A 26,442-nucleotide genomic window follows, 5' to 3' on the forward strand; every position below is an offset into this window, starting at 1 on the left:
CGATGAAAGTTGTCGATAGTGGGCATATTGCAATTAGTAATAAGAAGTCACTTGTACATGTACACCTAACTAGTGGTGCTGTACTTCGAAATGTTTTGTATGATATTTCCGTAGCTAGATCTTGACTGTGACTGTAGCAGGTTAACCCGTCTTGTGTTTTGTGTATGTAGCAGAGTTTTGACGCTTCTTTACATTCTGGATTGTAGGAGGTCAGCACCAAGTGGGGATAACTCAGCTGACCGCCAATGGTACGTTACTGTAACCCGAACGGTACATACAGCATTCATTTCTTAGTCGGAGGGTCTTCAGGGCCATTCCTCGCGCGCCGTAGAAACTGTCTTCTTTCCCTTGTTTTTGTGTCGTCCTGACTGCATATATCTGTTTACCATACTTAAGACCATTGAATTCCACTGACCATTGAACATACATGGGCACCCTCTAGAACATGGGAACACTCTAGAACATGTAGAGAACCTACATGGGTACCCTTGAACATATAGAACCCACATGGGCACCATGAAACATGTACTAGAACCTACATGAGCACCGAAGATCACGTAGAACCTACATGGGCAGTTTCTGATAAGCGTAGAACTAACATGGGCATCCTCTTAGTCTAGAACATGTAGAGAAACTACATGGGCACCTTCGAACATAGAGAACTTACATAGTCACAGTTACCATTTAGAATCTAAAAGGACACTCTAGAACATGTAGAACCAAACATCACTACTACTAGTACTACTTGGGCATCTTAGAACATCTAGAACCAACATATCACCCCACGTGAGCATCCTAGAACATGCCGAAACAAAATAACACTGCTAAATGGACATCCTACATCATGTAGAACCATCGTATCACCACGTTCTTCATGATCATGGGTAGTTCTCCTCATGTTCCCTTACAGACGAAGAGCCCGTGATGGTGCACACAATGGACTACCTGACGGAGTTTAAGAAACCTTCTGCCGAACTGGTAAGGGGGGTTCGTGGACAGGCAGTACTGCTGAGGGGGAAGTACTTGGAGTCGGACCAGCCTCTGAACGTCTGCGGCCAGAAGTACGTCTTCTGTCCGGACGGCTTCGCGGTGGAGTTCTGGATGAAGCGGTGGTTGAACGACAGGAGACCGCACTACTACCTGGACATCGGCGGGGACAGGACGGAGCTGGCCCGAGGGTTCACGTTCCTGCGGGCCCGGGATCAGGTGGACCGGGAGAACCAGTTCACGGTGCAGGTGAGCGGTCGCATGACGGCGCAGAGAGGCCGCGTGGACATCCCCCTCCAGACATGGACGCACGTCGCCTTCTACTGGAAGGAAGGTACCCAGCTTACCATCCTGGTCAACGGCACTCGGGCCGGCTACAACTTCGAAGAGCGCCGCCTAGGGCCTCTGACGAGAAGGGCAAGAGCGAGTCCATACAGACTTTACTACGGGACGTCAGCGACGCGGCCCGGGGGCATGACGCCGTCCTATACCGCGCTGGACGAGGTGAAGATTTGGGGCTATGTCCGTCCGGAAGAGGAGCTCAAGCAAAGCCTGGCCGACTTCTTGGCTGGCACTGAAGGTGTGTAGTTCCCATAGAAACGCGTGTCGTCACAGTCGTGTGTACAGCCGTCCCTGTCCTGGTACCTGTGTCGTCCAAAAACCATCTCATCGACATCTCTGTACTCTTTCAGATCAAACCAAACGGACGACGGATCGATACAAACAGACGACAGATTGATACATATCATTAGCGATACATATTGATTACTTAATAGCAGCGTGCGCGGCGCTCTTGTCACTGCCATTATCATATTCTTGCGCGATTTTCGTTAGGATTTTACCTATACTATAGGGTACTCCAGAACGCATAGCTAAGTGCTCAGTTTTTCTTCCAGCTGTAAGACAGTAAGTCCTGATATATTTGCTGTCATCATGACTGCCGCAGAAAGAATGGGTACTTAAAGAAAGGTACGTTATAGTGGAATATATACTGAAATAGACAATAACATTAACGTTACCATTTCCCTTCTACCAGTTCCCCGATGTAGATGTGCGAGGGTGAGTTTGGAGAAAAACCCTCGACAAGGCGGGACCCTGAGATGTAAGGCTCGGTAACATTTGAACACCCTTTTCATTCCATTCCAAAACAGGTCCTTTTGAAATGGTGCCTCACTTTTCATCGGACACTCCATCAGCTCATTGCAGCACGGCAGCAACGTCGTTCTACTGCTCACACCACCGGTAAGATTATGCACTCAGAGGGGCCACGATGTCCAGATGTCTATCCGGATTCCACTTGGTTTTGTGTTTTCTAATATGATAGAGAAATTGGACGTGATATCACAGCCGTTTTGCTGGTTGCCTGAACCTGGAAGAATAAGACCTATCAATTTGCATGTGTGTAATAGGTTTGGACGTGACGTCACAGTCATTGTTTTGGTGGATTACGTGATTGCCATGACGTACAAAGGTTCAAATCTACCGGGTTTTACCAGCCAGCATGGCCGGCAATGATTACGTCATGGTCACGTGACCACACCACCCTTTATATCCCGTCCCGCACCTCACCGTCATCACTGCGAGCTGTACGGAGTGCACCTTACCCACGAATGCATGACGATTTGATCTTCTGGGCGCTGATATGTATTTTCTTTGTGATCCTCTTTCAGTTGCCTTTCCGGACGAAGCGATAGCCGCACACAGCACTGGAACTATAACTATTGGTAGGACCCGGTCGAAAATAGCTGACATGCTTTGTAAAATAAATGCAATATTCTATTTTCAGTTATCCAATAATGGCTGACTGTGACTGCGATAACGAAAACAAAGTCTAATTCCATCAGCGGATCGCTACTTTGTAATGTCTTCATGCGCTGTCCAGGTCATAAGTATCAAATATTGTTAGATGACAGGATGTACTAGAATTTGTTCAAATCAAAAGCTTTCTGAGGTGCTTTGAAGTAAAATTTCAACAGATTATTGCTTACCTGCGATCCGGCTTCGCACCCTAGTTGCAGTCTTAAGGGGCAATGAAGTCTTAGAACGAGATCTTGAATCTAGATGGCCATTGATGGCATTATTCCCATTACAGGTTCCACCGGCTTCGGTCAGGGGCAATTCGATGATGAGGGTGGATGGTACCCGATTGGTACTGCAGTTTTAATGCTTACACATAAAGAAAACTCATAGGAATAAATACATTGTAGTGTAGTACAGCTGTATAGTGCGTAACGTAGGCAAGTTTTTGCGTTTCTATGTTGAGCAACATCGATGTCACCGTTACCACCACCTCTCTTATCATCATTATCATCATCAGCTATCGTCATTGTCGATGTCCACGTACACCTTACCAGAGTGATATTCGTCATCAACGTCATCATTGCTTACGTCGTCATGCCAACGTCTACATCTCAAACCTAGTGTTCGTGATCTTATGATCTTTATCTCATTATCATCTCTCCATCACGGTATGATGAGATCATCTCATTATCATCTTCATCATCTGGCGCCTCATCTCACTGCATCATCTCACTCCATCATCTTGCCATCTTTGTCATTATCAGCATCATCTCCATTATCTCATCATCATCTTCATCATAATTGCAATCATCTTCTTCATCATCTCACCATCTACTGTATCATCTCACCATCATCTTTATCATCTCACCATCATCTCTATCATCTCGCCGTCTTCTTCATCATGCCGCCATCTCCATCATCTCAGCATTTTCTGCATCGTCATTTTCAAAATCTTTTTCTCTATCTTCTCCATCGTCTTTACATCATCGGTATCAGCGGCATCAGTGCATTCACCTACCACTTCCTGATTATCAACTACGCTGATCCAACATTGCAACATCTTCATTGTCAGCATCGTCTGGTGCTTCATCTTCAACCCATATACACATACTTTGCTTTGCTTTTTACATCATCTGTATCTACATCGTCTTCTGTTTCCCAAGTACAAAGTCGCCTCATGGTTACTAAAATACTAAGAGTCGGAGCGCCGCGCCTCAAACGTTGAAAATAAAAGAAGAAATAATCACCAAATCTCCATTTCTACTTATGATACGAACACGACAACGGAAATCAACGGACTCTTCCCCCACATCTTGACGTACCTCTTCTGCACCATCCTACAAATCATTCTGTCTGACACACCCTCCCCCATTCAGGTCCCCGTATTCTACTGAGAAACGAACAAAATCCAACCCATACAATGGATTGGATGGCGTTCGTGCTGTGGTGGTTGAAAACGACTTTCAAGGCGACGTCATGGTGTTCGACATAAAATAACGCTTGCATGCGTCTGCAAAGGGCAATTTTGAAAAGGGGATTGGCCAGGAAGGATCAAAGGGGCATCGGCAAGCTCAATTTTGTCTTTTTTTCCTTGCTTGGACGAATGACGAAATCATCTATTTTGTGCATGATACTTGAGTTTTTTTGCCTGGAAGTTTTAGCAATCTTTTATCCTTCCCGGACCGTTTTTTGGGTTTGGAATGTTGATAAAAGTTCGCTAAAATTGTTCTCAAATTTTAAAGGTCATAAATTTCTAACCCCGATGCAATGCTTTCCCCACACATTATAACCTCTGTAATTATTTCAGCTTCCTTTTCAAGTGATAAGCTCTGAAAATTATTTCCACTCGCATGTTTGATTGATTGCGAAAGTAATGAGAATGTGACATTACCATTAACATAAAATCATTTTTGTTCAAAGCACAAGTCAAGGCTGGTTACCGCTGTAAAGTAAGAACCTGCTTGTACTAATAAACCCGCGCTTTTATCTATTGATTTTGATTAATGGCTGTCTACTTTAGGTGGAAGTCCTCCCAGACGGGTCATCACGCCTGGAGGCGGCAGAGGGATTGTTGTTGGTATGGTTTTGATTGCCAAATGATTTATGTAAAACATGTTAATGTTTAATGTTTGCTTGTATTTATCTAAATGCTTGTGATTTGTGTTAACGTGTCGTGTTGTATTAACGTTAACCGTGTTTTCTGTGTCGTGATATTGCATGTAACGTCTTAAATGTGTAAACATGAATCGTCGCCGCGGCCATGTTGGCACTTGCCATTCTGTAGTAGGTTCACACAATGATAACACTTTCACACGTCACTGCATAATGAAAAGTGGCCTGCCCTCCGATTTGGGCTCCTCGCGAAAAAAGTAAATATCTAAACAAACAAAAAAACAAAAAAACAAAAAAAAAACAAATAAGAGCCAAAATGCAAACAAACAAACAAACAAGCAAAGAACCAAACAAATATGAGCCAAAATGCGGACATGCTGTAGAGATATGTCATAGTGTATATAATGGCACGTGGTTTAGCACACCAACATGGACGATAACTTGTGTCGTAATCACGTGACTATGTGTGCAATGATTGGACGACACCTTCGCTCCTCTTCCCCAGGAGGCGTTACTGACGTACACAGTGGCAGGCAGACCATCACACACGGTGGGACCACCGTCACCAGTGGTGAGGCACCTACAGAGGCGTATAGCGTAGCAAGACCACTTTGTTTTGTCAACTTCTTCTTATACTCATATGCAGCTTCTATTCCCACAGGCTTTGGCTGCACCACTACTTGCTTGTCGCCTATCTGATCATATTGCTCTGTATACGATTGCATATGTTGAGTGAATTTATTCATTAAATGCTACCATACCAGTCCAAAACTTCTTGACTGGTGTGAAAACGTTGCTTCTGCCATGGTTTGTGTTCAGCATTTAGGGTCGGCAACATCGTTAATGTCCATGATTCACAACACATTTAGTGACTAGACAGTGTCTGGTAACACTGTTGTCTTCGTTTCGGTACTTTGATTTAGAAAATGTACTTTGATTTCACTCATCAAAATGGACATTAATGGTAATTGAACCTCGTAATTACAATGAAAATGATGACGTATCATTTCTTAAGTTATATACAAGGCTTGCTTTGGTCGTAGCTATCTACATTCTTCTCCAAATTTGCTTGGCTTTGCAAATCATGGCATTAAAGCTTGCATGGATTCTCGTCATACTTGTGTCCTTGTACTTGATTATGCCAAATGTTTCAGATGTCAGACTTACAAAGTTTGTCATGTTTACCATTTCCCGTGAGTGCAGGTAGCAGTGTGACGCAAGGCGGAAGCCGGCCGACATTTGGAGGAGGTACTCAAGCTGCCTTTGTCAATTATAGAAGCAATATTTGCCCAAACTACGAATCAAGCCATATGAGTAAGCCACAAAACGTACAAGTGAGGAATACATGGAAAGAGGAAGGTTACTTTGGGAGTGCACGTCACCATGTCCCTCATAGGCGTGGTGTGAACGTTGGTTGTGAAGTGGGGAATGAAATCATCCAGGGCATGTTATGATTGTGGTAAATATCACCAAGTAACAAGTACATGCCCATCTTCACCATGGCTATGTTGAGAGGCATTATTATCATCATGTCTGGCTGCTTGCCCGGACTAAGGCCACTCTTTGCCTGAGTGGCCAGATGTACTAATATGTTATTCTTCGTTCTTGTCCTTAGATGTGACCCCAGTTCGCATTCCGGCCGGAGGCCCCTCCGGTCTTCTGAATGGAGGTAAGGTCACAAACGTTTATAAATGAAAAAAAGATCTTTGACAAGATGTATTCTTCGTGAGACGCAAACTAATGGCCTGAAAACCTTTTCAGAACGTGTCAAACGAAATGGGATTACTATCTTGGCCTCGGATAGACTATAATCTATTATCTCGGATGTAATGCTAGTGTACCATTCTTGAAGTATACAAGCATGTAGTTTTTACCTGCCAATGTGTCGATGGTCTGTCAGCTACCTTAGTCTTAATCGTCCTGGTTCATGCCTGGTGCATATTTTATTGTTGTTTTCCAGCGTGAGGGAACAATGGTGAATCTATAACACCCTCATCGATCATGTAGCCTCCGTTGCAGACTCCTTCCAGCTGTTTTCTTTTTCAAGTTACTGTTTTGCTATTCTTACTTATTGCTGGCCTAGAATTTAAAAGATGTAATTATAAAACGGTAACTGGAAAAAACAAACAGACCGAACAAGTGTGCAACGGAGGCTACTCATCCTGGTTCATGACGGGAGTATTGTTTGTTTTTGTCTTCCAGCGCCCGTGATGTTGAACTTCCCCTCCCCGCGATCCGTCCAAAACTACGCGGAGGTCAAGGGCACCGTCCCCGCCAACCTGCGGAGCTTCACCATCTCCTTCCACCTGAAGGCGTCTTCCCGCCAGCCCGGCACCGTCTTCTCCTACGCGACACGACAAGAGCCGCACGAGATAGGATTCTTCGGGGACAGCACGTACGTATTTTGTTTGTTGTCTGTTTTGTTATATTTTCTTAACAAGATTGGACGGTGCAAGGCCAAGAGACCACTTCTCGACACTGAACTTGCAATCAAAACTGGAACAGTATCTTCCTCTTCTTCTTAATGCCCACAGTCAATTTGCTGACTATTATGGCATATGATGTTTCGAGACCGCAGCTGGCTTAAATGACTGGCTGTGTTTCGAACCCCCCTAAACAACCTTATTCGTATCTATCAAGTAACGTCATCAGTCCATGATCCAAAACTCATAGTCCATAGTATCTCTTCTCACTGAGTCAGAAACAAGCTCAACTCAGACTCACGAAGAGTGTGGACCAACTGAACCAAAAGCAGAAGCAGGGAGTGCAAGGGCTGATCGGTTAATTCCCCACCCAAGGTCATTTAGACCAGAACGGTTTTGATCCACTTACATTGGGAAGAGGGACAACAAAGAAATAATCTAGTAACATTTGTGAAAAAAGTACGTGCATACAGTGTCTCGGGAAGCAAAAACAAATGAGAGGTTCATACCAAGCCCCAACTCCACGCTTATCAAACTTTTATCATAATATTGCCAATTCTAATGAAGAGAAAATAGATGGTTAAAATAGGACTGCCAATGCCATACCTGCCTACCTGCCTACGTGCTCAGGCCAGAAACTAGTCCCTTGCTTTCCAGGAGGATCCTTTAAGCAGTCCTGTCCCTTTCCCTAGCCTCTGCTTCCCGACTGTTTAAGCCCGTGTCCTTCACAATTGGTCCTTCCTTCTCGTGCGGCCAATGTCATGAAAAGATACATATTTATACATAGGTAATATAGGTAGCAATAGGTACGATAAAGGCAGGTAAATAGCACACTAGTATTTACTATCCTACACAGAAACCCAGGGATGACATCCCTGCACAAAAGTCATAGGGAAGAAACCCTAGCACAGAAAATCCAGGGGGTATGAAACACCCCTGTCAAAAAAGTCCTAGGGAGCACACCCTAGCCAAAAAAGCCAGTGGGAATGACCCCTGAAGATATATGTAACTGTGTTTATTTGTGGAGTTGTAAGAGTGTAATGTAAGTATGTTGGTATGTTATGTATTTATGTATGTTCGAATAAAAAAAAATTACCATCCTACAGGTCCCGGGACTACGCTCTCATCGTGCACAACCAGCGGGCGACGTTCAGGATGCCGGACCTGCACGACGGGCAGTGGCACATGGTGGTGCTGACCTGGCGGAGCAGCGACGGGCAGTGGACGGTGGCCGTGGACGGGCAGGACCGAGCGAGTGGCAAGGGACTCGCGGTGGGCCGCTCCATCCGTCCCGGCGGTACTTGGATCTTAGGGCAGGACCAGGACTCCTACGGAAACAGGTTTGTAAATACGAACCCCACATTGCTTATCAGAGTTCTCCTCTCATAGAGTTCTTGCCTGTCGAGAATTCCGGGAAGATTAGCGAGGAAGCTGGAAGGTGAAGAAAAAAAACAGAGTGTGTGTTTTGGGTTTTTTAACACACCTGCGTCGTGTGGCGCAAGTGTAGAACTCGTGGCTGTCAAACAATGGGACCCGGGATCGAATCCCAGGGGTGCCCAGTGACATGTCCGAACTTGCGCCCCGACGTTGTGCCCTTGGGAAAGGCACTTTACACGCATGTCCCCCCTCAGTTAGAGGGATAAGTCTCCAACGGCAGTCCCCCCTCAGTTAGAGGGACAAGTCTCCAACGGCAGCTGTCTTCAACTGGCGGACGTGAGCAGCGCCAGACGGGCTGGCGTTATCAAGGCGGACCTCGAGTGTAAGAGTGGCAATCCCCGGATGTAAGAGTCATCCGGCAGCTCGATGCAAGCATCCCACCCAGAACCAGCACGTCTCCCTCGAATTGGTGCCGCTGGAGAAGGCGGATGCCCAAAGTGTGTGGGTCTCAGATTCGCAACCTGTCATCCACCTTAAACAAATTCACGCGAAGGCTACCGTGTCAATTGACACGGTCACCATACTCGATCTGTATTTGTATTATTACTACACTACAAAAAAAGACATTCTTGTTTTTTCTTGTTTTTTCTTTGTTGAAGAAAAATTATCTTCCAGAAAGAAAATTATTCTGTGTGCAAGAATAAGAACGAATAAGGAAATGTCAGTGAGGACGTAACAAATATAAACTTTTTCTTAGAATATTTTTCTCTGACCAAGTTGTTTTTTCTCACACATATCGACTAGAAACCTCGAAATAAATTTTCTTGTTGTTATGATTCTTCTATGGCACAGAATTTTTATCTACGATATAATAAATTCAGAGAAAAGTATTCTAAGAAAAAGTTTATATTTGTTACGTCCTCACTGACATTTCCTTATTTCTTCTGTCCTCAAGAATAAATTTCTTACACTTAGAATGAGTTTCTTGCACTTAGAGTGAGGTTCTTGAAATAGGAATACCTTTCTGTCCTCAAGAATGAATTTCTTACATCTAGAATGAGTTTCTTCCACTGAGAGCGAGGTTCTTGAAATAGGAATACCTTTCTGACCTCAAGAATGAATTTCTTACACCTAGAATGAGTTTCTTGCACTAAGAGTGAGGTTCTTGAAATAGGAATACCTTTCTGTCCTCAAGAATGAATTTCTTACACCTAGAATGAGTTTCTTCCACTGAGAGCGAGGTTCTTGAAATAGGAATACCTTTCTGACCTCAAGAATGAATTTCTTACACCTAGAATGAGTTTCTTCCACTGGGAGTGAGGTTCTTGTAATAGGAATACCTTTCTGTCCTCAAGAATGAATTTCTTACACCTAGAATGAGTTTCTTGCACTAAGAGTGAGGTTCTTGTTGTAGGAATACCTTTCTGTCCTCAAGAATAAATTCCTTAAACCTAAAAACAGTTTCTTGAACTAAGATGGGGGTCTTGAATCAAGAATACCATTTAATAAATCAATGATAATATAATGTAAACATGTTCCAATCATATTTATTATTATTGATCTAATTGTTTGATACACAGTTTTGGATTTTTCTTTCTAAAGCCCATTCTTAACCAAGGATTGCAAAGATTAACCAGTTTGCAATACAATTGTTTCGATAAATGTTTCACATTTGATGCTGTGATAAAAGCACATTTTCTCTGTGCTCATACAAATAACTAATTGTCCTTCCAAAATTGTCAGTTCTGCAGTGTTGTAGCTGTCCTTCTTATAATCAATGACTTGTTATTGTGGAAAGATTTTCCAAACTTGAGACGGGGGCATCTTCTTTGGTCCCACAGGTTTCCCAGTCTAGAAAAACACACAAAAACAGATGACGATGACTGTCATTTTCCTACATCGCCCCCCTCCCCCTTATACATGCATGGGGATGTGGGCTTGTGCATTTGCTTGAAAATGTTATACTTATACTTTTTAGTACCTTGTAGGTATACGTATTACTGCACTTAACGTACATGTACATGTTCTGCAATTACTGGTTGGCATGCAACCACAAACACAACAAAGGTTTCTAAGCCTAGAAAAATACACAAAGACTTAGTGACTGTCATTTTCCCATATCGCCCCCCTCCCCCATATACATGCATGGGGATGGGGGCTTGTGCATTTGCTTGAAAATGTTATACTTATACTTTTTAGTACCTTGTAGGTTACTGTATTTACTGCACTTAACGTACATGTTCTGCAATTACTGGTTGGCATGCAACCACAAACACAACAAATGTTTCTAAGCCTAGAAAAACACACAAAGACTTAGTGACTGTCATTTCTTATATCGCCCCCCTCCCCCGTATACATGTAGGGGGAGGGGGGGCTTGTGCATTTGCTTGAAAATGATATACTTTAACTTTTTTAGTACCTTTTAGGTATAACTGCACTAAACGTACATGTTCTGCAATTACTGGTTGGCTGTATCATGCAACCACAAACACAAAACTTAGAGTATCTACTTGGGAAATAAGTTATTTTCATGCAAGACAGGCTATAACATACCTGGAGCATATCTGTTGATGGCGTTGGCCTGAGTAAGCATTTTGGAACTTAAAACAAGTCATCTACGTTGTGTAGTGAGTCCCACATGATACCAAAAAGTGTCCTTATGAAACTAGCCGCATCTTTCCCTAGTATTGTAAGATCTAAAGCGCACATCAAGCAAATGCAGCCGGAGCCCAAACTCAACGGTCCACATTCAAACATTACAGCAAAGGATGATGGGAGTATTGAATTAGCATAATTTATTTTCTTATTACAAGAAAAACAATAATTATCTTCTTGAACTTTACAATGTTAAGAAAATAAAGGAAATCATGCAAATTCGAACTTTCATTTCACTTTCCATCTTTAGATAACACAGAAAAGCAGGAATCATCTTTCTTTAACTTTGTGGAAAAGGAATTCGAACAGAAAAACACTTGGGAATTACTTGTTTTACAGTTTCTTGATTTTCTCATTTTTCTTAACTGTATTTGGTCAAGAAAATAACTGTATTTGGTCAAGAAAATCCTTACATCTTCTTAGATATTACTAAGAATTGCAAGAAGCATATTTCTCAGACTTCCTAAATTAAGAAAACAAGAAATGTCAAGAATTTTTTTCTAGTGAAATGAAAGTCTAAAGAAAAATTCATGTATGGCAAGAATAAAAATCTTAAGAGTAGATTCTGTAAAATACTCCATTTGACCAAACAAGAAGCAAATATTGTGTGAAGAATAAGGAAGAAAGATTGACTAGCATTTCTAGAATATTCTTGCTGATAAAAAATCATACTAGAAATCCTATCTTCACCTAAGAAAAACAAGAATAAAACTCTTAATGTAAGATCTAACATTCAAAGGTTTTGCGTAAGGTTTCTTGATTTTCTTGAAATTCTTTATGGAAGAAAATCTTTCTCTCAATAGGAAAAATCAAGAAAACAAGAAAAATAAGAAAAAGCATTTTTGGTAGTGTATGTATCTGTACCATGTATCTGTACTATGTATCTGAATACGAATAAAGATAATACGAGTGGTTGCCATTATTATAACACACCTGAGGGTCCCCCACACATGGGACCGAAGTCTTAACGTCCGCTCCGAATGAAAATATGATATAGCTGAAGTGCAGTTCTTTTCAGTGATTCAGTCATCTATTAAAACATTCTTTTGACAAACATTTAATCATTACACACAACATAAAAGAGATTGCTCTGGGGAGCTTTCGAGACGAATTCTCTGTCTCTTCGTCAACCCGGTAATAAGGTCAGATCTCGTCTTGGAGTTCTCTTGTCTCGTGACTTGATGTTGATTATCACGTGACAAGAGACAGTCATATACTTGAGCTTGAGATAGTGACGCCCCCTGTCCCTGTTTAAGGTACTGCGTTGTCTGCAGATTTGGATCGCCTTCCGAACACCTCTAGAAAACCAGTCGGAGTCCTGATCCAGCACTTTCACATTGTCCCAGTCTATATTGTGTTTCTGCTTGGCGACGTGTTGCACCACAGGTGATGACACATAGCTGGGTCTCTTGTGTCCCTGTAGACGGGCGCTCACATTAAAACATTCACTCGTCCATCCAGGTTTGAGGCGAGCCAGGCGTACGTCGGCGACCTCGCGGAGTTCCACGTGTTCGGGAGCGTGCTGTCCGCCCAGGACATGCGGTCCCTCTACACGCTGCAGAAGACGGGTGACATCATCGACATGAGGACCAGTCAGACGAACGTCCGCGGCTCCGTTAGGCCAGCGGCCTACTCAGGTCAGTTATTTCCTTGAAGAAATTCATCAGTCACGTGTAATAACAGTTACAAAGAATATTCCTCAAACAGTGACTTAAAAAGAAAGGTAGCGAAATACCCACCTAGAGACTCGAGACTATGTCACTCCGTGAACAAGACCTACAGAAGACGTCAAAAATTTTGAGGTGCGTATTTCGCTACCTTTCTTTTTAAGTCACTGTTTGGGGAATATTCTTGTACCAGTTTATTCCTTGTAACACATATCCAAATCCATTGCTTTAAGGTACGACAGAAGTCAATAAAAATTCTAATAATATCTTGCTACATCTTTATTTCAGCTTCAATTCGTTTGACGTTTGGCAGAGAAGGAGTCATATCCGGCGGATCAGGTGGTATGTATATCACTGTTACATGGTCTCCACTCTCCAATAGCCAATTGGCTCTCCTTTTTGGCAAGGTTACGTGGATTCTTGATCATTGAGTAATCTCTTTCGCTCAAACAAACTCGATACTTTAGTGTAAAATTGCATTCCCATGATCATGACTGGAGTAACACATTTCTTCACCCAACCATAGGGATCACATCAAATCTTCCCAGCGGCCAGACACCGGGACCCGGTGCAGAAGGTACGTACAGAAATAACGGGTTACAGTTGACTCATGGGGTCCCCCCAGGGTTCAATTCTTGGACCAGTGTTATCATTGATACTTTATATGGATGCGAGTGGTGTATCACTAAATGGTATCGCAAATCGTGAGCAATGTATCGATGAATGTGCACAGAACCAAAACTGCAAAAACTTGCATAACAGGCTTCTGCCTTAGGATAAAACCAACACTTGATTGGATGGGCAGTGGGACCTCAAAATTGTCAGCTAAACTCTACTAACCTTGTTTATCTGAATGGACCCATGCAATGCTACTTCCAACACGTGACTTCAGGGACACGTAACTCCAGCAGTCACAGATTTCTGTCTTTTCTTCCGCAGGTTCAATCTACATGCTGACCTTCCCCCAGCCTGCCTCCACCCAGAACTACGCACGCATCACCAGCGACTACCCGTTCAACCCCAGCTCGTTCACAGTCTCCTTCCTCATGAGGGTTCCCTCCGGCAAGCCCGGGACTGTCTTCACCTACGCTACCGACCAGCAGTCGCGAGAGGTCGCTTTTCTAGCGCCGCTGAACAGAAACACGTACTCTCTCGTGGTCAACAACCAGCAGGCTGACGTCAACATCCCTGAGGTGCTGGACGGCCAATGGCACGTGGTGGTGATCACGTGGGAGAACACCTACGGCCAATGGACGGTGTTCGTGGATGGACAGCAAAGAGCGTCAGGATCGTCCCTAGCAACGGGTCATACCATCCGGCCTGGGGGTGTATGGACCCTCGGCCAGTCAATCGGCGACACAGCCGGGTTCGACCAGGAGTTCTTCACCGGAGACCTGTCGGAGTTTCGGGTGTTCGACACTGCCCTCCCCCCGGAGAGCATGCGGAACCTGTACACGTTCGAGATGCCGGGATCGGTCATCAACTGGAGGGACCTGACTCCGACCGCCCTCACTACAAGTGGTAGAGTCAGCCGGGTGCCGTACAGATGTAAGTGTATTCATGGACGCTACTGTAGGTCGTCCAGATGTAATCGGCCGTACCATTCGCTTCCTTAGAACTTTTGTAGACTGTTCTTTCTAGGAAAACTGTACCTTTGACTTTGTTGTTGTACAGAGACAAGTAGAGTGTTACATCATTTACGTGACCAATGTCGTTGAAGACCAATGTCGATACCTTCTTCCATATTCTTTGTTAGCGTCGACCAATTCTGTATGCCGATGTAACTGACGAAGTTTCATCTATTTTTTCAGTATCATCCAGTGTGACTACAGGCCCAGGCGGTTAGTTTGAGATTTTACATAATTTTTCCATCCACCTGTGTCTTCTGAGGAAAGTCACTGATCAGAATAAACTTGTCTATGATGTACCACATAGGATAGGTTGACGTAATAAGTATGACGTAACCCTTAAAGCTTGTTTGCCTTTTGACTGGCTCCACAAGTTAACATGTTAGTTAGAATTCTTCCACATCCCTCGGTGTATTGGGTGGTGCTCCCCTCACAGTTGTGCAAGCACTACAGCATAGCAAGAGGGAAGGTCACTGGCATCAAATTAATATGCTTTTCTTATCATCAATAGGAACGCGAGTTGTCTTTGGCCCATCGACTGGTGCTGGACCCAGTACTGGAGTCGGGCCTGGAACTGGTCGGTCTAAATAATTCCATTGCATTACTTTAAATGTGCCGTGTCTGTAACGTTTTCTAATTTCAGTCAAGCTATTGATAATAGTTCTTTATTTTTGCAACTTTGCCAAGTATCATCAGACGGCTTTTTGACACTTTCTGATCTACTGCCCACAGGAAGTCAGCCTAGCGTCCCTACTGATGTAAGACCTGTGATTTCTCAAGGTGACAAAACTTAATATCAATATGTATTTAAATCTCCTTTGCTAACTATAATATTACTATTGTTGCTCTGTGATCTCCACTAGTATAGGAGAGCAAAGATGAGATGTGAACTTGCTGCTTCCATGGTCACGACTGCTGTGTATAGACCAGTGGCCTATATCCTTAATTGATCAATTGATTCTTAACATGTTACATATGTGAGATGGCCCTGTCATATGATCACATTTTGACAGTACTAGCCTTCCTGTTGTTACAGCTTAACATCTTGCAACGTCTAAATGTGCTTTTGACACTATAATGAAATAGTTTGAGGTCTTATTTGATGAAAAAGACAACTTTAGTAGAGAGTATGGTTTGAGGTCTTGTATGACCAAAATACAACTGTAATAGAAAGGATATGTCTTAATTGTTTGACCAAAAATACAACTTTTTTTAGTATAAAAAGCAGACGTAGCATTCAGGCGATCGTGTTCTTCGCCACACCAACCTTGTAATGCTACTGTTGGTTCACCATGCCCTTATTTGGTGTTTGTTGTAATGGTGGTTCACTGTGCCCTTATTTGGTGTTTGTTGTGATGGTGGTTCACTGTGCCCTTATTTGGTGTTTGTTGTAATGGTGGTTCACCGTGCCCTTATTTGGTGTTTGCAGCCACGCGCATGCTCTCCTTCCCGGCACCCCGCTCTGTCAGCAACTACGCGCAAGTGGTGGGCAGCAGGACCTTTAACCCCTACGCCTTCACCGTCTCCTTCCTCATGAGAACACCGGTGCGAGACACCGGCACCATCTTCTCCTACGCCATCCCCCAGCAGCCCCACGAGCTGGCGTTCGTTGGACAGGAGGGGTCACGTGACTACACCCTCGTCGTCAATGGCCAGGAGGCTCCCGTCAGCATTCCGCAGGTCTGTATCTGTTTGTACATCGGTTTGTTTCTAAAAACCTCGTTGATAATGACGACGTCTGTAGTCATATCCATGTTCTCATGGACGTTTGTCTGGTCGGATTTGTCTTTCGAAACTTCAAGTAAAGGGACTCAGTGTTCATAATGCCATGGTAATGTCATTATAATGCCAAGATAATGCCCGAAGAGATGGCCAATTATTTTACCTGTTGCTCGTTCTTTGTGATTCTGTAGCTAGAAATTTTAAGTCCTAGCTGTTTATTTACTTCCCTGGCACTCCCGGTCCTGGACGGGAACTGGCATGTGGTGGCGACCATGGCGTGATGGACTCTTTGCTACATATTAGCGGTTACAATAGTCTTTTTCTCTCTCATTGTGATTCTTGAGTAAGACTATGATCCTAGCTGATTATTTTCTGGCATGGCCTGGCACTAGGTCCTGGACGGGAACTGGCACGTTGTGGCGATCATGTGGCAGAACACGGACGGGCAGTGGCGCGTCATGGTGGACGGACAGGAGGCGGCCTCCGGCACCAACCTCGCCCCGGGACACACCGTCAGGTCGGTATATTTGTTCCTTTTTCTGTTATTACCGTGTTATTTTGTATCGGCCATTTTTGCCAACTTCTTAAGTTAAGTTAAGTTAAGTTAAGTTAAGTTAAGTTAACTTAACTTAACTTAACTTAACTGCCGAATATAAATTCTATGGATCCTAGGTCCCGAGCTCTATCCTAGGGGTAGACTCTAGCTCGGACATGTTGTAAGGGACAACATTCGTCATTTCGGATGGTGACGTAAAGCCGGCAGCCCCGTGTATGAGGGAGGTTTAGGTGTAAGCCTCAAGCGTCAAACCTGCACGTAAAATAACCCAACACACTTATCGAGAAGAGTAGGGGTGCTAGTAGCGAAGCACTACAACTAGCAACTTAAGAAAACAAAACATTATGCTTCACCTCAATTGAGGATGACTGCTTTTTACGTACCTAAAGACAAACAGAAATATATATATATAGGGGCAATATAATGTATACATGTAAGAAGGCACAGCTCTGGGCTAGAATACCGTTATCAATAAACCATTTGATTTGTTTATTCAATCATTGATAGATGCGTGTAAACGTGTTGCCTGTAGGTCTGGCGGGACCTGGATCCTGGGCCAGGAGCAGAACACCATGGGCGCCAGCTTCAAGCAGTCCCGAGCGTACGTGGGCGACCTGGCGGAGTTCAACGTGCACTACAACACGCTGCCCCCGGTGGACATGAGGCGGCTGTACTCGCTGCAGTACCCAGGCGACGCGCTGAGCTGGAGGAGCGACACCATCAGTCCCAGCGGCCCTGTAGGGCTGCGAACTTACCAGCGTAAGGATTATCCCATTGTGCTTTTTTGCGTTTTCTGAATGATGCACGAGCAGTATCATATCACCAATCAATAGTGCTTGCAGGAAAACACTGTAGTTTGGTCAAGTTTTGACACAAAATGTGTGTTGAATTTTTGCATCAATGGTCCACAAGTGTTTCTGACACAGTTCTGAAAGTTGTACACAAATTGCAATGGTCAGGCATAAAAGACAATGGAAAGAGAGGGATGAGTTCTACCTTCCAATACCATGGCCTTGTATAACATGGATTTGAAAAAAAAAAAAACTAAAAAAGACTATAGGACTAAGTTTACCTTCACACGTTTTTACTTATAATGGTTTCACGTGACTTTATACCGGTACCGTGTGTAGGTAGACAGCTCATTCATGTCTTGAGTTTTGTTTGACACATTGATGGCTTACCTGTACGAATGAGCTGTTTGATCAGCAGTCACTGGGTAACTTTCTGTTGTAACTTTTTATACAGGTATTGTACCAGTACTGTGTATAGTTACACAGCTAGCTCTATAGGATTCATTCTTGTCTTGATTTTTGTTTGACGCATTGATGTTTTCCTATTGTGAGCTAATATAGTCGACCATAGTTTCATCAACAGCCACTGGATAACTTTCTGTTGTGTTCTATCACAGCAATCCTGCGGGTGACATCAGACGGCAATGGAGGTACGTAAAGTCACGCACGAGCTTGACGAATCTTTTTGTTAGTTTTCGTCTAGAAGTCTGAACATTCTTCCCGCTTTTCCGCATTCAGATGTTTTCTTAATCCTTGTGATACGTTTTACAGGTTCACGAGTGAGCTTCGGCGATACGACAACTGGTACGGGTACAGTTCCGTCGACAGGTAAACCTTTCATTACCTCTCTTTCAATTGCCAGAACACAGACTATGATGACATATGTAAAATGTACGCCTTGTGATCAATTAAAAAAACTATTGTATTTGTTTAAACTAACTCCGTCTTTACTTCATGTTTCTCTATTCTTACCGATTTCCGTTTTTCTTACAGGGACTGTGACCACGGGAGACAGAATAACCACTCCCACGGGTATGTAACATTGCAGATGGTGTTTTGTTAGGTTTCATTTTGACAGAATCATAACGTTCCAGTAATGATTTTGACCCCTGTTTTTTCTTTACAGGTATGTTCGTCATGAACTTCCCCGAGCCTCGGAACACCGACAACTACGCGGAGCTGAGGAGCGACAGTCCCACCCCTGCGGACTCCTTCACCATCTCCTTCCACATGAGAACACCAGCCAGAGATACCGGCACCATTTTCTCTTACGGCACACAGCAACAGCCACATGAGATCGGCTTCATCGGGAGGAGGGACTCTCAAGACTACACCTTCATCGTGGATAACCAGAAAGCTGATGTGAGCATTCCTGAAGTTCTGGACGGCCAATGGCACGTTGTGGCCATCACGTGGAGGAACTCAGACGGACAGTGGAGGGTGATGGTGGACGGGGAGGAGAGAGCTTCCGGATCCGGTCTGGCGCGAGGTCACAGGATCCGTCCGGGTGGAAACTGGATTTTGGGCCAAGAACAGAACACCGTGGGCTTCCTTCCGGGACTCCAGCGGTACCGAGAGTACGCAGGAGACTTGGCGGAGTTTCACGTCCACAACAAGGTGCTGTCACCCGAGGAGATGCGCCGGCTGTACACGCTGCAGTATCCCGGGGACGGGGTGAACTGGAGACGGGCTACTCTCACACCGAAAGGACGAGTGTCACGGAAGCCATACGCAGGTAAGCCGTCCGATATAAACTACAATAGAAATAGATATTAGAAAGGTCTTTTGTTAGCTTACATCACAGTTCATAGAAAAGTTTTTGAGAGTAGCGAAGGACAGCATCGAAATCAGGGCCCATCGACCTTCGGTTTGTGATGCAGGCTCCCTGGCGCCTATGACCCCCCACATGACGCTACACATTGTTAAAATTGGTTAGGTTTTTCTGAAATAAGGCCGGGGTGTCGAAAATTCGGCGATCGCGATTGATAAGAATGTATATACGTCTACACATATGATTAAGTGGACAAATTGCTTTGTGCTGAAATAAAAGTCGATTCCATGATCTTCATTCCTCAATCTTCCGGAATCCACCAGAAGAAATGAAATGTGTATTTTTTTATTTATTTCAGCGTCAATGCGTCTGAGTGTGGACAGCAGAGGCGGTAAGTAAAGGGAACTTACGAGCAAATTTATGAATCTGTTAACCGCTGCTGTTTATGTCCCACCGTTGGCAATTGGTCACTCTAGCCAATACGCATCTCTTCCTGTACAAGGGTGTTTTCTGCAGAAACCTGGACAAATTTGCACTGCAACTGAATTTTATGGATGACATCAGCGCGGTCATTAATTGTCACCTGATTTTGAGAAAAAGAGGAAAATAAATTTTTCCCTCTGGAGATGGTCAACATAACGAGAAAGTACCAAAATAGGAAAATATGTCAAGTTGTAGCCTTGATTGTACTTGTAGAAGTGACAATTTTCTCTTGATGTCATCCATAAAATTTGTGGCCTATTCGAAATCTTTGTGCTATACATTTTACAGAATCGCGTGTGATCTTTGGTGACACAGCAACAACAACAACAACAACAGGCACAAGGATCCCGACAGGTGTGTCTTTTATGTACTCTATTTCAATTACCAGAATTTGGATCAACATCTCACTACTTTGTCCACCTTATTATCAATTAAAAACGTCTATACAAGGTAGGTAAAGGTGAATCAAGTACTAACTGTGTATGATTTCCGTATTTCATGTCAGGGACTGTTACCACGGGAGACAGCATCACCCCACCAACAGGTAAGTAACAGTTCACATGATGTTTTGTGAAGTATTTTTTGTTTGACAAAATCCAACTATTGACAACATTCAAACAAAAGTTCCAGCAACAATTTTGGTTGACCCTTTTTTCAGGGATGTTCGTCATGAACTTCCCCGAGCCCCGGTCCCCCGACAACTACGCGGAGCTAAGAAGCAACAGTCCTTTCAGCAACCCGGATTCTTTTACCATCTCCTTCCACATGAGAACACCAGCCAGAGATACCGGCACCATCTTCTCTTACGGCACACAACAACAGCCAAATGAGATCGGCTTTGTTGGACAGTCCGGAAACCGAGGCTACACTTTCAAGATCAACAACCAGGAGGCCAATGTCAACATTCCTGAAGTTCTGGACGGGCAATGGCACGTTGTGGCCATCACGTGGAGGAACACGGACGGACAGTGGAGGGTGATGGTGGACGGGGAGGAGAAAGCTTCCGGATCCGGTCTGGCGCGAGGCCACAGGATCCGTCCCAACGGATCGTGGTATTTTGGACAAGACGTGCGGTCTGTAAGCGCTCGTCCGAGTTTTGAGCGTAACCGGGAGTACGTAGGAGACGTTGCTGAGTTCCAGGCCTACGAAAAAGTCCTCACACCCGAGGAAATGCGTCGGATGTACACGCTGCAGTATCCCGGGGACTGGGTGAACTGGAGACGCGCGACCGTCACACCGAAAGGACGCGTTCTACGAAAACCTCACGCCGGTAATTATAAGCCGTTTAAAACTACAACATAGAATGGAAGAAAGGTCTGTTGCTAGGTTGCATAATCAAAGTTTTTTTAGGTGACTGGAAATTTGTGAAAATAGTGAATGAAATGGAGGGTGGTGATACAGACTTCCTGGCACATTTTGACTCGCTACCGACTTTTCGAATTCGTTAGGTCACATGTCAGAAAGGGATGGGTACGTTTTCAGCAGAAGTTCGAAGTGTCGAAGGTCCGGCGGGTGGCAAGAACAGAATGATATACTTCTTAGTGGGCAAACTGTATTATGGTGAAAAATTGATACAGTCAAACCTGCCTAGGCGACCACATTTTCAAGACGACCACCTGGCCACGGCGACCGCTTTTTCTCGGTCCCGAAAATTTTCCCCCCAAGTATTAAGCACCCTGCAACATGTAGTCCATTCTTTAGATTTACACAAGATTACTGGAATCAACTGGAAAAAAAATAAAATGTCATGTTTTTCATGTTTATTTCAGCGTCAATGCGTCTTGTCGCGGACAGCAGAGGAGGTAAGTTGAAGACCATTCTTAACACAGTTGGAAATCAGTTAAAAACTGCCGTTATTTTCCACATTTGGCGACTGATGTCATTCAAGCCAATTTGCTTGTACTTGACAAGAGTGTTTTCTGTGAAAGCAAGGCCAGTGTTATAGCTCTGCCGCTTCTTGAGAGATCTAAATCTTCTTGCTACCTTTTTCAGGCATACGAGTGTCCTTCGACGACACAGCAACAACGGGTACAGGAACGTCAACAGGTAAGCCTTTTGTAACAAGCAATGTATAACTTAGTATACGACACTTTAAATTTCGATATGTTGCTCTATCCCATATGATTGTGTGTACTCAAACTCATTTGTATGCACCTATTCGTTTTTATGTATGTATGTATGTATGTATATATGTATGTATGTATGTATGTATGTATGTATAGTATAGATGTAGTAGGCATTACGGAAGTCGCTGTACTTTTGTTGTGTCAAGAAAGATTGTACTTGTAATTCGGCAAGATAGTGTCACCATATACGATGCCATGGGTATTTTCTTTTTCAAATTCATAGTCAATAGAGGAGAAAGAACCTTATTGTAGTGAAGGCAAAACGTATCATTCAGTCTTTACTGCAGTCTTGACTGTCCCTTGTCTTTTCTCTAACTTTGCTTATTTCTGTCTTACTTTCAGGAACACCAATAACCGCCCCCACACAGCCCACAGGTATGTAAAAGTAAATGTAAATATGAATGCATATCCCACATAGTGTTTTGTAACGTATTCATCTTAAAAGATTTTACTGTGGACGAAACCCTCACAGTAACACTTTTGGTTCTTTCCCGCCTTTTTTCAGGGCTAATCCTCATGAACTTCCCAGATCGATCCCCCGACAACTACGCGGAGCTGAGGAGCGACGGTCCTACCCCTACGGACTCCTTCACCATCTCCTTCCACATGAGAACACCACAGAGAGATACCGGCACCATCTTCTCTTACGGCACACAGCAACAGCCACACGAGATCGGCTTCATCGGAAAGAGAGACTCTCAGGGATACACCTTCATTGTAGACAATCAGAAGGCCAATGTTAACATTCCAGTTCTGGACGGCCAATGGCACGTTGTGGCCATCACGTGGAGGAACTCAGACGGACAGTGGAGGGTGATGGTGGACGGGGAGGAGAGAGCTTCCGGTTCCGGTCTCGCGCGAGGCCACAGGATCCGCCCCGGCGGCACGTGGATTCTCGGCCAGGAACAGAACACTGTGGGCTTCTTGCCGGGACTCCAGCGGTACCGGGAGTACGAAGGAGACCTAGCGGAGTTCCATGTCCACAACAAGGTGCTGTCACCCGAGGAGATGCGCCGGCTGTACACGCTGCAGTACCCCGGGGACGGGGTGAACTGGAGACGAGCGACTATCACACCGAAAGGACGAGTGTCACGGAGGCCATATGGGGGTAATCCATCCGTTATAAACTACAAATAGACATTAGAATGTAAGGTCCTGTGTGTTGGTAGGATAAACATGATAAACGTCTATTGGCGACTTGGAGTTTGTGAGAGGAGTGAAGGACAGCATCTCAATTAGAACCCATCCGCCTTTTCTCGACCGGGTCGGGGGACGATATAAACTTAACGGCACTTTTGACTGAATTTTTACCCACTACTGACTTCACGCATTGGCAGTTTTTCTTCATAAAATGGTCGAAGTATCGAAAGTTAGTTGGAAGAACAAATAGACATTAACACTCAAAATGGATTTATTTGTTAATGCCTTGAATTATAGCGACACGATAACGTTTCTTTGTTTGATTTCAGCGTCAATGCGCCTGAGCGTGGACAGCAGAGGCCGTAAGTGATATGACTTTCTGAATAAAGTTATAAACTGATTTATGACCTCTTTAATTTCCCACTTTTCGAAACTGATGCCACTCTAGATCAAGGCAACAAGCTTAAACTTGTTCTTGACATGTGTTTTCGTTTTTTTCGTTGTTGTGAAACTGAAAAAACAGAACTAACTGGTGTCCTTTATCTCCAGAGATGCGTGTGCTGTTCGGCCAACCGACAGGTGAGGTTTTCTATAATATTTCATGGTTTTGGTTAAACAGTGATAAATGTTGAATTATATGTTAAAGTTTAGTTCACGAATTTACTTTTGCTTTTACATGATGCAGTTTTTGTGAGTGGACTAAATTCTGACTAACAAAACTTACATTTCTGATGGTTATGTTGCACCTTTTCAGACACAGGAACAACTGCAGGGGTCGTCCCATCCGGCGGAGCTATCGTACCAGGAGGTATGTTTGGTTTGAAATACTGCATAGATCTAACTAGATGCAGTCAAGATATATGAGTAGTATATTATATAGGATCTTTATCATGAGTTTAGATCTGCCAGAAAAAGGAATACGTCATGCATATGCTTTGTAGTTCAGCTGTGTTATACTGCAAGACCTGTGATCTGAAAGCCTCTTTGTACTAACATTTTAGCATCATTTGAGTGGTAGAGATATGAGAGAGAGGCCAATGATATCTCTGCTTTACGTTTTTGTTGGTTGGTCCTGTTGATTATCGTCAATTATCGTACGTTCCGAACACTAATGCTGACCTTTTGTTTTCCTAAACAGTTTTGTACAGGGTCAACTTCCCCGGCCCGCGGTCGCCTAACGACTACGTGGAGCTGAGGAGCGACAGTCCCACCCCTGCGGACTCCTTCACCATCTCCTTCCACATGAGAACACCAGCCAGAGATACCGGCACCATCTTCTCTTACGGCACACAGCAACAGCCCCGTGAGATCGCCTTTGTCGGCAAATCTGGTTCCCAAAGCTACATCTTCTTCGTTAACGGAGAAAGGACTACAGTCACCATCCCAAAAGTGCTGGACAGCCAATGGCACGTTGTGGCCATCACGTGGAGGAACTCAGACGGACAGTGGAGGGTGATGGTGGACGGACAAGAGAGAGCTTCCGGTTCCGGTCTTGCCCGAGGTCACAGGATCCGTCCCGGCGGCACGTGGATCCTTGGACAAGACCAGATCTCAGTAGGAGTACGGCCAGGGTTTCATCGTAACAACGAGTACGTAGGAGACGTCGCAGAGTTCCACGTGCACGACAGCGTGTTGTCTGATGATGACCTCCGCCGGCTGTACTCCCTTCAGTACCCTGGTGACGCCGTCAACTGGAGACAGGTGGCGATCACGCCCAGAGGGAGCGCCAGCAGAACTCCTCATCCAGGTGGGCACGTTTCCCAATGGATTACATGGATTACATCACAATAAAAGTGGTCTAACCGCCGAGCTTTTTCAACCGTTGTAATGTTATCGCTAGCTCATTTTGATGATGATTCCGATGTATTTTCCTTACATGTTCGTTGAATTGGCCACCCAACGAATGTTGTGCTGCACTTAAGTGAAATCATTTTTGTTTTTTTCGATAACGTTGAAGGGGAGATTCGTCTTCTTATAACTAACTTGCGCTTTCTTTATTCTCTTCCTTCAGTCTCAGTCCGCTTGACTGTCGACAGTAGGGGACGTAAGTATCCACTGTTTTACACCCCCCCCCCACAAAAAACATATTTGTTTGCATATTGAAGTGAAGCCCGCTTGAAGTAAGACAAGCTCAACTGTTGGGGGAATTCTTATTCCCCACATAATTTCCTCCGTCATGTTCTTATTTACAATAGTCTTTCATTGTCCGGCATGTCTTGTCTTCTTTACGTTTTCCTTTATACTGTTTATTCAATCGTGGTTCTGTTATAAGTGATGTTTTTAAAAATCTTTTCAGGTCCTCGCGTCATCCTGGGTGCTCCTTCCACTGTGCCTACAACAGGTGGGTCTGTCAATGCGAACTGCGCATTTTTATGTAAACCTTGTGACCTATCTAGATCTGACATGCCTTTATGGAGTTGTATGTATTCGTGTCAGTTCGCTCTCGCTGTGCAACAATGGGATGGTTGGCCAACTGAGTTGTAACCGGGAAGCCAGACCATTGCCAAGATCAAAATAGGCAAACTCATCCAACATGCCCCCAATGAAATTTTGCCTCGGGTAAGGGTCTTGCTCACGACAGTTGAGGCAAAGTTTTCTCGGTGGCATTCTTACTCTGGATCCAATAGCTAAGAGCTAGTCTATGTATGCCCTGGCATTGTTCTTGCTTTCAAGTTAAGTGAGATGCCGACTAAGAGCTGGTAAGTTGAGATTGAAAGTTTTTAAGACGCCTGACCTTGACCAATGACAACCTGTGCCACTTAAACAGGACAAGACAAGACGAAATGCCAGACGTTACTTGAGACGACGCGGGCTGGTGGTGCTATAGGCGCCTTTATCCCACAATGCGAGGACGACGGTTCCTTTAAGACAACCCAGTGCCACGGGTCCTCCGGCTACTGTTACTGCGCTCACCCGACCGACGGCACACGTTATGAGGAGACGGGCAGACGATCGTGGGAGGGGGGCATGGAACATGACTGTGACACGTACTGGACCACCAGGGGTAACTGTTTTATTCATCAAGCTTCAACAATTGTTAAAGACGCGACGTCGCTACGGAATCGCTTCTGAGAAATGTTACAGCTTTTGTGAATAATTGCCACCGCTTGATTAAAGATAATTGCTCCACGTTAGAGTTAAAGAAAAAAGAGTAGCCTGAGTGTCATTCTGTTAACTTCTAGGCTCTGCCTTCACAGAACAGCA

The 26,442-nt window shown here is 44.2% G+C and overlaps 1 protein-coding gene across 1 annotated transcript in view; it reads left to right on the forward strand.

Annotated features, from left to right (window-relative positions):
* The window catches only part of LOC136443834 (uncharacterized), a 51,844-nt gene that overhangs the window by 22,748 nt on the left and 2,654 nt on the right, over window positions 1-26,442 (forward strand). Inside the window, exons 3-41 of the mRNA XM_066441202.1 lie at window positions 207-248; window positions 911-1,567; window positions 2,658-2,711; window positions 3,080-3,136; window positions 4,808-4,864; window positions 5,405-5,470; window positions 6,103-6,147; window positions 6,515-6,568; window positions 7,102-7,294; window positions 8,429-8,662; window positions 12,816-12,991; window positions 13,310-13,363; window positions 13,548-13,598; window positions 13,961-14,569; window positions 14,833-14,862; window positions 15,161-15,226; window positions 15,382-15,429; window positions 16,079-16,329; window positions 16,764-16,888; window positions 17,460-17,686; window positions 18,336-18,368; window positions 18,490-18,546; window positions 18,712-18,750; window positions 18,845-19,453; window positions 19,848-19,880; window positions 20,261-20,326; window positions 20,478-20,516; window positions 20,631-21,242; window positions 21,742-21,774; window positions 21,965-22,018; window positions 22,441-22,473; window positions 22,604-23,206; window positions 23,568-23,600; window positions 23,788-23,817; window positions 23,993-24,046; window positions 24,377-24,985; window positions 25,250-25,282; window positions 25,535-25,579; window positions 26,006-26,242. Coding sequence (XP_066297299.1) covers window positions 207-248; window positions 911-1,567; window positions 2,658-2,711; window positions 3,080-3,136; window positions 4,808-4,864; window positions 5,405-5,470; window positions 6,103-6,147; window positions 6,515-6,568; window positions 7,102-7,294; window positions 8,429-8,662; window positions 12,816-12,991; window positions 13,310-13,363; window positions 13,548-13,598; window positions 13,961-14,569; window positions 14,833-14,862; window positions 15,161-15,226; window positions 15,382-15,429; window positions 16,079-16,329; window positions 16,764-16,888; window positions 17,460-17,686; window positions 18,336-18,368; window positions 18,490-18,546; window positions 18,712-18,750; window positions 18,845-19,453; window positions 19,848-19,880; window positions 20,261-20,326; window positions 20,478-20,516; window positions 20,631-21,242; window positions 21,742-21,774; window positions 21,965-22,018; window positions 22,441-22,473; window positions 22,604-23,206; window positions 23,568-23,600; window positions 23,788-23,817; window positions 23,993-24,046; window positions 24,377-24,985; window positions 25,250-25,282; window positions 25,535-25,579; window positions 26,006-26,242 — 6,348 coding nt within the window. The remainder of the gene's footprint in view (window positions 1-206; window positions 249-910; window positions 1,568-2,657; window positions 2,712-3,079; window positions 3,137-4,807; window positions 4,865-5,404; window positions 5,471-6,102; window positions 6,148-6,514; window positions 6,569-7,101; window positions 7,295-8,428; window positions 8,663-12,815; window positions 12,992-13,309; window positions 13,364-13,547; window positions 13,599-13,960; window positions 14,570-14,832; window positions 14,863-15,160; window positions 15,227-15,381; window positions 15,430-16,078; window positions 16,330-16,763; window positions 16,889-17,459; window positions 17,687-18,335; window positions 18,369-18,489; window positions 18,547-18,711; window positions 18,751-18,844; window positions 19,454-19,847; window positions 19,881-20,260; window positions 20,327-20,477; window positions 20,517-20,630; window positions 21,243-21,741; window positions 21,775-21,964; window positions 22,019-22,440; window positions 22,474-22,603; window positions 23,207-23,567; window positions 23,601-23,787; window positions 23,818-23,992; window positions 24,047-24,376; window positions 24,986-25,249; window positions 25,283-25,534; window positions 25,580-26,005; window positions 26,243-26,442) is intronic.

The sequence above is a fragment of the Branchiostoma lanceolatum genome, chromosome 10 (genome assembly GCF_035083965.1).
Source record: "Branchiostoma lanceolatum isolate klBraLanc5 chromosome 10, klBraLanc5.hap2, whole genome shotgun sequence".
NCBI lineage: Eukaryota > Metazoa > Chordata > Leptocardii > Amphioxiformes > Branchiostomatidae > Branchiostoma > Branchiostoma lanceolatum.